Source organism: Conger conger, chromosome 6 (genome assembly GCF_963514075.1).
Source record: "Conger conger chromosome 6, fConCon1.1, whole genome shotgun sequence".
Taxonomy (NCBI): Eukaryota; Metazoa; Chordata; class Actinopteri; order Anguilliformes; family Congridae; genus Conger; species Conger conger.
The window spans coordinates 52,477,388-52,489,236 of record NC_083765.1 but is presented as its reverse complement, the minus strand read 5'-3'; the positions used below and the strand labels follow the sequence as shown (position 1 = coordinate 52,489,236).

At 43.6% G+C, this 11,849-nt stretch overlaps 1 protein-coding gene across 1 annotated transcript; it reads left to right on the top strand.

The window, feature by feature from the left end:
* Window positions 1-2,849: 2,849 nt before the first annotated feature.
* On the top strand, window positions 2,850-11,849 carry LOC133131594 (SH2 domain-containing protein 7-like). The gene is made up of 6 exons (XM_061246967.1): window positions 2,850-2,995; window positions 4,502-4,591; window positions 8,313-8,478; window positions 9,524-9,775; window positions 10,010-10,861; window positions 11,349-11,849. Exons 1-6 carry the CDS (start codon window positions 2,850-2,852, stop codon window positions 11,391-11,393), a joined length of 1,551 nt encoding a protein of 516 aa, XP_061102951.1. The 3' UTR covers window positions 11,394-11,849.

Sequence of the window (11,849 nt, the reverse complement as noted above, 5' to 3'; positions counted from 1 at the left end):
TGCTATGCTATTTGACCAAACTTACTCTTTGCAGAATGTGTCCCTTCAAAAAACAAGCTCTAAACCACACACAGAATATACATGTACAAATAGACTGAATAACCACACACATACACTCCTCAAAACAATGAATAATGTGGCTCCAACGCACTACAGTATACAGTATATAGCATGATGTCTTGGTAAACAGGTTTAGTTGTTCGACCAAATATTAAGAATGGGCAAGAGCGAGCCACATGATCTTTAAATGACTTTGTCCATGGCGTGATTGGTGGCTCCAGTATCTCAGAAACAGCTGCCCTCTGGGATTTCCACACACTATAGTCTCCAGAGATTACAGAGCATAATGTTGTGTTCACATGGATCACAGGAGAAGAATGCCATTTTAGTGGATGAGACAGTAAACAGTACAATGTGATTAGGATGACAAAGAATGCAATAAAATGGCATATGCTGTTGAAGTTTTAAATTATTTAACTTTTTATTATTATATTCAAAATAATTCCAAAACAGATGTGACACAAAACAACAAAACAACACAACATAGACATGAGAAATTACAATTTGTTGCCTTTTTGTCCCAATAAAGCGCTACAGTATACCAAATGCAATCCTCCTTTTCCTATCGAGTAAACAGCCCCTGTTGTATAGGACAATCACAGAGCAACATCACCATAGCAACATACTTATCCGCTAGTGGAGCAGCCATCTGCTAGTGGAGCAGGGTCAGTATGAATCCATGAATGCTTCCTCCCTTCTGTCAATGGTTTAGTTTGGTGGTGGTGTAATGTTTTGGGGGTACACGTTACCAATTGAGAATGATTTGAATGGAACTGCTTGTCAAAGCATTGTTGCTGGCCATGTGCATCCCTTTATGGCCACAATCTAACCTTTTTCAAATGAATACTTCCAGCAAGATAATGCACCATGTCACAAAGCATGCATTATTCCAAGCTGGTTCCAAGAACACGACAGTGTCTCCAGTAGACTTGCCTGCGCAGTCACCTGATCTCAATCCAATAGAGCACCTTAAGCTGGGATGAGGTGGAATGGGAGGTTCAGAGCATGAATATGTGGCTGAAAAATCTGCAGGAACTGTGTGACGCTTTTGAGTCAACATGGATCAAAATCCCAGAGGGATATTTCCAGCACCTTGCTAAATCCATGCTGCAAAGAATTCAGGCTGTTCTGAAGGCAAAAGTGGATCCTACCTGGTTTTGGATGGGTGTACCTAATACCACTGAAGTAGCCACTGAGTGTTCAGTATGCTGAAAAACATACAGAAGCACACATAAATTATATGCATACAGTACCTAATACATTGGGTCAGTAGAAAGTCCTAAGCATGTGACTAGAGAGGCATGTGAGCAGTGTGCACTTCTCTTCAAGGCACTCACTGTATTCCCACTGCAGGCCTTTAGATAAATCAACACATGCATCGCCAATTACACCATGGAGGATTCATGAGAAAAGGGCTGCCAGTTAAAGGGAAGTGTTAAGAAAGAGAAACGTTGACATATCCACAACTTCTAGAAAAATTGGTGCCGACAGATTGCGAACACTGGATACAGTTAGTTGTTTTTTTTCATTTGATTTACCATTAAACCACAGCCAAAATTAAGAACAGACCAGTGTCTGTTGGTCAAATATAAAAACGTGAACAGTGAAAATTGTAGTTTGGCGAAGGTGTTGGCGCATCCTCTGTCAGAAAGGGGAAATGGTAGTTCAGAGAGCAGGAACAATGTCATTTAAAGCACAATCACAGAATAATAACCAATCATAGTTTCTTTGTTATAGGTGTAATACTCAAAGGATCCAAGTGCAGAGTAAGAGGAGAGTGTATTAGAAAATATAGCAAAGGTACAAGTCACAATCCAAGAATCAGAGGTCAGGAGAAAAGGGTCCAGCAACAGGTTAACCAAAAACAGAGATCAAGGCAACGTAACGTGCCTCGCCTGAAGGCGTTATAATAGGTCTCATATTTTAGAAAGTATTGTAAGAAATGAAATCCAAAGGTGAATGCCTTCAGTGATCTGCAATTCACTTTCCATGGTACTTTCACAGTAACCATCATAACTTATCAAAGTGAGAGTCTTATTCTGGGTTAAATTATGAAAGAAACTAGAAATTACCCAAACACCGGCATTTTCAATGATGATTGTCCCTCCAGTCTGTTGTTTTTAGCTGGAGTGTTTTGGATTATTGCATCTTGACCAGTTTGCAAAGCACAAGACCCTGACTGTTTTTTACACAACAGGAGTTAAGTTTACATAAAAGTAATTAGATATAAAACCTTGAATCATATATTTTTCAGTCAGATTTTTGTTCAGGACAAGGAAGAAGAAGAATATGTTACCACACTAATGTAGGCATGGGGAAATACCAAGAGACTGAATTTAATTGGTAAAACTGTTCTGTATAGGAAACAGTAGGCTATAGGCCTTATTACCTTCTGGTCTGGTCAAAATCCATCAGATATTTTGCCTGACAGTTGAGTTTAATTTCAAACATCATGCTGATTTGCCTAGATTATATTGTTATGATCCATTCTTCCATTTGAGAAGCCATAAATAGGAATGATTTGCATGCGACTCTCCGACCCCAGAGATGTGGGAGCTGGAACAGCGATAGTAAAATTTGAACCGGTAGTTTGGGCCCAAGGGTCAGGGAAGCGAGAACAATGCGGCTATTCAGGGGGCTCAAACGCAGGGATGACGTGGAAATAAAAAATTAGGCAAATCGCGCGTCCCGCCCGCTTACGGCCGCTCGACGGGAGCATTAGCGGCTGGCGGAGCCTTTGCGGTGGCCCTTTCGCGTTTCCCACGAGGCTCTGGAGGGACTGCGGAGGGATGGAGCGGCGACGGACCCCAGGGGAGCCGCAGGAGGAGCGGGGGCCGAGGGAGCGGACCTCACAGCGGCTCGGCGACACGCGGGCCCCGCTCGTCCTGCGCGACGGCACCAGCCCGCCCTGGTTCCAGGGGCGCATCAGCAGAAAGTAAGATCTCCTCCTCCAAGACAAAGCAGCCTTTGAGTTATTGACACCCTTAATAAACATGAAGATAAAAGGCTGTATATAGTAAACACAGATAATAATGTACTTTATTAGGAACACCTGTACACCTACTTATTTATGCAATTATCTAATCGGCGAATCGTGTGCTGCCAGTAGTGCAATGCATACAATCGTACAGATAAGGGTCAGGCGCTTCAGTTAATGTTCACTTCAACAATCAGAATGGGGAAAAAATGTGATCTCAGTGATTTTGATTGTAGATTGTTGGTGCCAGACAGGCTGGTTTGAGTATTTCTGTGACTGCTGATCTTCTGGGATTTTCACACACAACAGTCTCTAGAATTTACTCAGAATGGTGCAAAAAAACAAAAAAAAATCTACTGAGCAGCAGTTCTGCAGACAGAAACGTCTTGTTGATAAGAGAAGTCAACAGAGAATGGCCAGACTGGTACAAGCTGACAGAGAGGCTACGGTAAATCAGATACTCTGTGCAATTGTGGTGAGCAGAAAAGCATCTCAGAATACAAAACATGTCCAATCTTGAGGTGGATGGGCTACAACAGCAGAAGACCATGTCGGGTTCCACGTCTGTCAGCCAAGAACAGAAAGCTGAGGCTGTAGTGGGCACAGGCTCACCAAAACTGGACAGTTGAAGACTGGAAAAATGTAGCCTGGACTGATGTATTTCTGCTGAGGCATACAGGTGGTCGAGTCAGAACTTGACGTTAACGGCATGAATCCATGGACCCAACCTGCCTTGTGTCAACAGTTCAGGCTGGTGGCGGTGAAGTAATGCTGTGGTGGAATGTTTTTTTGGCACACTTTGTGCCCATTAATACCAATCAATCATCGCAGAGCATAGGTGTTCATGCATAGGTAAATAATATTGATAAATGGAGTAGGGCAAGGGACTGGAAATTAGTAACAGATATTGGTAGGCAACCTTAAGTTCCACAGTTTATGGTTTGGACCTCCTGGAGACGTGGTATGGCTTTGTACTCAGAGAGGGAGCACATACAGTAGAGTGCTTTACTGAGTTAACAGTTGAGGAAGCATTTGAGAGGAAGATAAAATACACAAATTTGGCTGCTGAGGCGAGACGAGCTTTTGTGAGACTGTCAGCACGGAACTCTGTGTGGTGCTGGCATTCTGTGCATGGACCAGGGAGGTTCGTATGGTACTGCTGTTGTTCGGTGCATGGAGCACACTAGTGGTAAGTGGAGGGTGTCTGATGGGGGTATGGAGGGGGTGGGTCTGGGATGCCAGACTTCACCGTAGTGCCTTCTGCAGGTGCCGTGGGCCTAACTCAATGTAACAACAGTGAAGGAAGGTGCCCATTTCACAAACCCCTGTGAAATATTTGCATTAGCCCCCTTTTGGTTGACGTATAAAATTGTTGACATCTGAGCTGGGCCTTTATGCTCAGCTCGCTAATTATAAGCGCAAGGAAACTAACGTCATACCCTGTGTAATGGAATATGTTTTTAGGGAAGCTGAAGATCTTGTGAAAGATAAGCCAGTGGGATGCTTTCTTATCCGTCTGAGTGACAAAGCTATAGGCTACATCCTCTCCTACAGGTGAGTGAATGACAATGAATTGCAGTACAACATAGCACTTATTGCACTTCTGTATAATGTACACTTTTACACATTTAATTCTTGTGTGGTCCTCATCATTTACACCAAACGCGCTCAACACTCATCAAAAATATATGGTACGCACTCCCTCCTACCCCTAGACACCTGAGGGATATAACACATATAACCAAAACTATTGGTTAGGAGGGACATGGGAGAGGTTAATTGGATTGAGAGATGATATAAATCAACATCAGCAACGTCAGTTGTAGTTGTTAAAGGAGTAACATGGTGATTGAATGTGACACTTGCCAGTTGTCTTTAGGCAACAACATTTGATAACTTTGAGCACCTTACAAATACTTGTTTGATGTATAAGCTAGGGTGGCACGGATGGTGCAGTGGTTAGCACTGCTGCCTCACAGCAAGGAGGTCCTGGGTTCGAATCCCCGTCGGCCGGGGCCTCTCTGTGCATGTTCTCCCCGTGTCTGCGTGGGTTTCCTCCGGGTACTCCGGTTTCCTCCCACAGTCCAAAGACATGCAGGTTGGGTTGATTGGAGAGTCTGGATTACCCGTGGGTATGAGTGTATGAGTGTGTATGAGTGTGTGGGTGAGTGGTGTGTGTGCCCTGCGATGGACTGGCGACCTGTCCAGGGTGTGTTCCTGCCTTTCGCCTGGTATGTGCTGGGATGGGCTCCAGCCCACCTGCGACCTTGTTCAGGATAGGCAGGTTAAGATAATGAATGAATGAATGAATGTATAAGCTACCTGAAATAATCAATTTTATTATGTTCAGATAAGCTGAGGAAAACTAGAACATCTACCAAAGGTAATTGTATATAGTACAGCACATCGCAGATCAACTGAATATGGTCAAATATTTTCAAACAAAGCAACTAATATTTAGAATGTAACACCTGCCAGTATAATAAAATGAATCAGTTTTAGTTGGAATCAAATCACGTGATCATTAATCAACATTAATCAATTTGCCATTTTTTACTAGAAGTCATAGGAAAAAAATCATTCCCAAGATTAGTCTGATCTTGTCAGACCCCTAGAATGTTCCATGTTGCACCAATGCAAAAATGAAAAAGTAGAAGAGCAGCCAATAACAAACAAACTGAATGATCTTAATCAACCTTGTCCCCTTGTGGTTGAGTCACTTTTATTGCACGTGACAAGCTTTTTTTGCATGTCCTGCCGACATATTTCCTGTTTGGTAGAAACACAAGTTAGTCTTGCAAATTATTTGATATAGGCATATTTATGAAACCAAATATCACACCTGGTTATGACTGTGAATAAAGTTTAAGTTTATTTTGTAATCCATTCAGCCATTTCCGAGAAAACTATATATTTGCTGGGAATATACTTAAGTGAATGTCATCTTGTGTAAATGCATTGCTCTTATTGTTGCGTAACGGTCATTTCGGTACCAAATTAACGTAAAACACGGTAAGTCTGTGCGGGGTTTCCTGCCCTTTCCAACAAGGTATAATGTGTCAAATTCAGGAGATGGACAGTTTAGGAATATCACTGTGTTTGCATAGCAGAATGAACATACAGACATGCATAACCATCCTATGAGCGTTTGCATTGCAGGCAAATCTTTCTCCAACATAGATCTGTGCAGCTTATCCTGGGGGTATTTATCTGGCTGTTGCGAAAACAATACAGTGGGATACGTCAATATCAGAGATCAGATCTTTTTAATGCGTGCGTGGGTTGAAGTTTGGAAGTACAGCAGACATCATAGTGCTTTTGGTCTGTGTATATTCCGATATTGTACATTTGTAAATAGTTTTATGTTTGTTTGCCTCCTAAAATCCAACCCCACAGCAATGTCCTATGAGGTGGTAACAGACAGTTACAGGATTTGGACTTGCTATAGATAAACTTGTAATTGCACTGGCTGAAGGGCTAACAGGGCTCTGGTTAACCTAATTTTGAAATAAAGTTCCATTTTGGGGGCGACATGGCTCAGGCGGTAAGAGCAGTCATCTGGCAGTCGGAGGGATGCCGGTTCGTTCCCCCGCCTGGGCGGTGTCGAAGTGTCCCTGAGCAAGACACCTAACCCCCAAATGCTCCTGACAAGCTGGTCGGCGCCTTGCATGGCAGCCAATCGCCGTCAGTGTGTGAGTGTGTGTATGAATGGGTGAATGGAGAAGCATCACTTGTACAGCGCTTTGGATAAAGACGCTATATAAATGCCTGCCATTAACCATTTACCATTTTAAATGTGAGGCATGTTGATTAGATAGCATTAGGGCGCTAATGGGTGCATTTTTGGAGAGCTTTTTGGACACATTGGGCATGCGTCCAAAGAGTTTATTTATAAAACAAAATCTGTTTTAATAGAAAATAGATTTTCTGATCATTCATGCATGACCATTCATGAATCTAGACAAACATATATGCAGATGTTTTGTATTGGAAAGATTTGGTAAAGTGGAAAGTGGAAAGGGTTAATACTACCCCCAAAACATCACTGACCCTCCGTTTGGATGACGCACATCTCTTCTTATGCATCTCTGTTTCGACACCCAATATACCAATACTGAATCTGACCAAAATGTTCAGTTTGGTCTCATCTGAAAATCCAAAGAACTGTCAATTCAGAAGACACAGATGGTAATTGATCATCTTAAGTTGGCTAATGGGTACCAAAAAATACTTTGAGCTTGATGTTTTGTTTAACTGGGGATCAATTTTGAGGGGTCGTTTCAAAAAGTAAAAATATTCATTCATTCATTCATTATCCTAACCCGTTTATCCTGAACAGGGTCGCAGGGGGGATGGAGCCTATTCCAGCATACATTGGGCGAAAGGCAGGAATACACCCTGGACAGGTCGCCAGTCCATCGCAGGGCACACACACCATTCACTCACACAATTTAGACTCTCCAATCAGCCTAAACTGCATGTCTTTGGACTGTGGGAGGAAACCGGAGTACCCGGAGGAAACCCACGCAGACACGGGGAGAACATGCAAACTCCACACAGAGAGGCCCCGGCCGATGGGGATTCAAACCCAGGACCTCCTTGCTGTGAGGCGGCAGTGCTACCCTCTGCACCATCCGTGCTGGCAGTAAAAATATTTTTAGTGTAAATATTTTCTTTGTAAATCTGAGAGATAAACATGTTACTTATAACATGCTGAGATGTGACTCATGGGAAATTCAATTTGGTCCATATATGAAATTTTATATTATATACACATGAAAGGACATAAAAGTTCTGGTATTTGCATCATAACGACCCTTATGTGTGCATAGAGTTCAGCACAACAGCAAAAGCACACACAGCATTGCGGTTGCAGTTTGCTGCAGTTGCACACCGGGGACCGGGGTTCGATTCTCGGTCCTGCCAAAAGCCAAGTTTGGCCGGCACACGTGGGGCAGCAATAATTGGCTCGCTGCTCCAGAGGGAGGGACTTGGCAGGGTTATTAGATCGCCACACAATAAGCACCTCGGGCGCCTCGGAATCACGGCAACGAGCACGAGACGAGACGGCTTGAAGAAGGCGTGTCGCTCTCATTCGGGCCGCCGAGGGACGCGGTACGGGCGGTACATCTAATACGACTACCTCCAATTGAATCAGACGAGGTACAATTGCCTACCAAATTGAGAGAAAAAGGGAAAAATCTGAAAAAAAAAAAAAAAGCACACACAACAGCCAGACAACACAAACAGACTAAACAATACTGTCTCTTTTCAGGGGGCAGGATCGATGTCGCCACTTTGTCATAACGCAGAACAAGGTCGGGCAGCTCATTGTCTCAGGAGACACGGAGACTCACGACAGCATGGCCAACCTGATCGAGTACTACAAGACCTGCCCCATAGAGCCCTTTGGAGAGAAACTGACCACTTCCTGCTTTCAGGTACAGAGAACCCCCCCCCCCCACACACACACACACACACACACACACACACACACAACCCCTGGAGATTATATTTGACTTACTTATATTGTTTCCTAAATACGGTTCTTCATATAAGATGCATCTTGCCAGTAGAAATATTTACAATTATAGCTATATAGTAAGTTACCACATTAATTTGCACTTGAGAAAGCAGAAATGTTTCTTGTATAAGCCATATTATAAGCACTTGTAGTGCTAGATTTTTTCATGCACTCCCCAACCCTATGATAAACACGTAGACATATACTCAGTGAGCACTTTACTAGGTGTTTATTAGACAGATTTTTTTTTCTGCTGCTGTAGCCTACCCAGTTAGAGGTTTGACATGTGTTCAGAGATGCTCTTCTGCATACCACTGTTGTAGTGTGTGGTTATTTGCATTACTGTCGCCATCCTATCAGCTTTGACCAGTCTTCTCCTCTGACATCTCTCATTAACAAGGCGTTTTTACCCACAGAACTGGTGCTCACTGGGTGTTTTTTTCCCTGCACCATTCTCTATAAACACTACTAAGATACTCAAACCACCCTGTCTGGCACCAATAATCATTCCACAGTCAAAGTCATTTATTTGACATTTCTTCCCCATTCTGATTTGGTCTGAAAAACAGCTGAACCTCTTGATCATGTCTGCATGCTTGTATGCATTTAGTTGCTGCCACATGATTGCCTGATTAAATATTTGCATTAACAAGCTGGTGTACAGTTCTACCTAATAAAGTGTTCAGTGAGTGTATTTGTTTCCCCTTACAATATAATAATAAGAATAACATTATAAAAATATATATTATTTTTGTATTAACCCAAAGACAGGGAAAATAATACTTACATACAATATACATACAAACAGAATAACAGCTGACAAACAGACAAAGATATTTTACATAATGATGTGAGTTTTACGTGGAGAACTGTCCTTATGTATTTTAGGTGGGCTGTAGAGTTGATGTTTGTATAAGAGAAATAAACATTGGTAAGTCATTGACAGTCTCATTGCCATGCAGGCCCCCAGCAGTGAGCTGTACGACATGGTTCAGGGCAGGCCAACGGTCAGCGTGAAGGCCCTGAAAGACATGTGGAGCAACCACACCCATCACCGCACCCCTGACCGCACACCCAACCAAACCCCTGACCACACACCCAACCAAACCCCTGACCACACACCCAACCGTGACTTTCCACCAGCACTGCCACCCAAGACCTGCAACAGCAGGGCAGCCCCGATGACTTCTTACGACATAAACACCCCTCCAGAGGTAAAGCAGCACCCTCGTAACTTGCGTCAGGGTTGTTATATTTTTTGAGGGGGAAGGGTGAAGTGGGATGCAGGACCTTGCAGGCCTTGCTCAAGGGCCCAAAAGCAGTACTGATCTTATAGTGGCTACGCAGGGGGCCTTGAACCACCAACCTTCCAGGTCCCAGTCAAGCACCTTAACCACTTGGCTATAGGCTGTCTCTATCGTGCTGACTCCTTGTTCTTTCACATACAGATACTACCCCGGCAGCCCAGAGGGGGCGCTGTTCTGAGGAATTCACTGAGTAGCTCTCAGAATGGACAAACCGTGGCATATGCTCAGTTGGTGCATGGCAAGAGCGATGCTAAGGCTAAACACCTGCGCCGCGCGCGACCCAATGCCCAGGAAATGAAGCCCAGAGGTGGTGTGGTCCCGGCAATGCCCACAGTGTACTCAGAGCTGAACCTGGAGACTTCCCGGAGTATTTCATTACCATTCTTTGACCAAAGCCCAGGGGCGAAGCATCCCTACAGACACACCTCCTTCAACACCCTGAAACCATCACCCAGCCCCAGCAAGCGAGTTACCTGCCAGACCTACTCCCTCCTGGACCCTCGAGAGCACTTTCGCCAGCCTCCGGCCCAGGGCCTGCCCAGCAGCTGCAGCCTAGACAAGCTGAACATCAACCCCCTGTACCAGAGCGCTTGGGAGAACTGTCGATGGGGGCCACCCGTGTCCCAGCAGGACCAGGACGCCTACGCCCAAGTCCCCCACGAGCCCCTGCCTGCACGCTCCGTTACCGACAACACCTACGAGCCGATCCCAGATCAGAGTGTTCGGATCAGCTCCCGCACCCACCCATCCGTCAGCAACACTTATGAGCTGATCCCAGATCAGTGCCTCAGGGGAAGCTCCCTCACCAACCTATCGGTCAGCAACACCTACGAGCTGATCCCAGATCAGAGCGTCCGGGGAAGCTCCCACACCCACCCATCGGTCAGCAACACTTATGAGCTGGTCCCAGATCAGCGCCTCAGGGATGGTCCCCTCAGCAACACATATGAGATGCTGAATGACCTACAGCCCAAAAAGTCAGGGGGAATGAAGGTAGGTCCACTTCAATACCCCCCCAAACATGAAGCAGGAGTCAGGACAGAGGGAGGTGGCAGCGTGGAGTAGTGCTTACAGCTCAGAGTTTGCGTATTCACATAAGCTGCATGACGTTTGTGTTGTATTCTTGTATTTTATCTGAATTGTCTAGCTATGTAATGTGTAAGAACAAAGAATGTTGCTTTGGATAAGGATGTCTTGAACTAAACATGTAAATGTACAATAAGTCATCTACAAACCCAGAGGCATGCAAAGCCAGGGGTATGCGCTCTACAGTGTTGGTATTATCAGACACCCATACATTTAATGTATTGTGCATCTATATTCCTGGATTGTTGTTGACCCAAAACATGCAGTACGTATAATGTAAAATGTATAATGTAAACACGCTTATATTTACTAATTTACTCAATAACTTGCTTCTTTAATTCACTCGATTAATACTAAATTAATTTTTTTGTTTGTTTTGTTTTGCTTTCCACAGGCTGATAAGTGGCTGCGATTTTTTACAGAACAAAAGAAAAAATAAAATTTTAATTCAGAAGCTCATAGCGGGGCTTCAGATGAACATCACCTCTCTCTATGTAGTACCATCACAACGGTCTACAACACAAATGCTTCTTCAGCAGATGCAATCTTCTCTTTGAAAACTATTTCAGCATGCTTGTGTTTGTACATGCCATATATTCAATTTCAAGTTTATTTACATTTTCTATTCTTATAGATGTGAAATCTTTAGAATGATTTTGTATGGTTGTGTTTTGTTTCTGATGCTTCATGAACATTAATTGTAACGTGAAGCGGCCTGATTTATGTGGTTGATGTGATCTTTTGTATTAATGGATTCTTAGCAGACTAATTTAACGTTCATTAGGACCCCTGAAAAAAACAACGCACAGTTGTTATCATTGAGTGACAGAACAGTGTGGCATCTTAGTTAGTTTATGTTAATTATATTTTCAAATGATGAATAATTAATTATCAA

Excerpts from the sequence above, each read along its gene's own strand:
- LOC133131594 (XM_061246967.1), top strand. The coding sequence starts at position 2,850 with ATGGAGCGGCGACGGACCCCAGGGGAGCCGCAGGAGGAGCGGGGGCCG. Across the intron at positions 8,479-9,523 it reads TGACCACTTCCTGCTTTCAG|GCCCCCAGCAGTGAGCTGTA; the intron begins GTACAGAGAACC and ends ATTGCCATGCAG. Across the intron at positions 10,862-11,348 it reads AAAAGTCAGGGGGAATGAAG|GCTGATAAGTGGCTGCGATT; the intron begins GTAGGTCCACTT and ends TGCTTTCCACAG.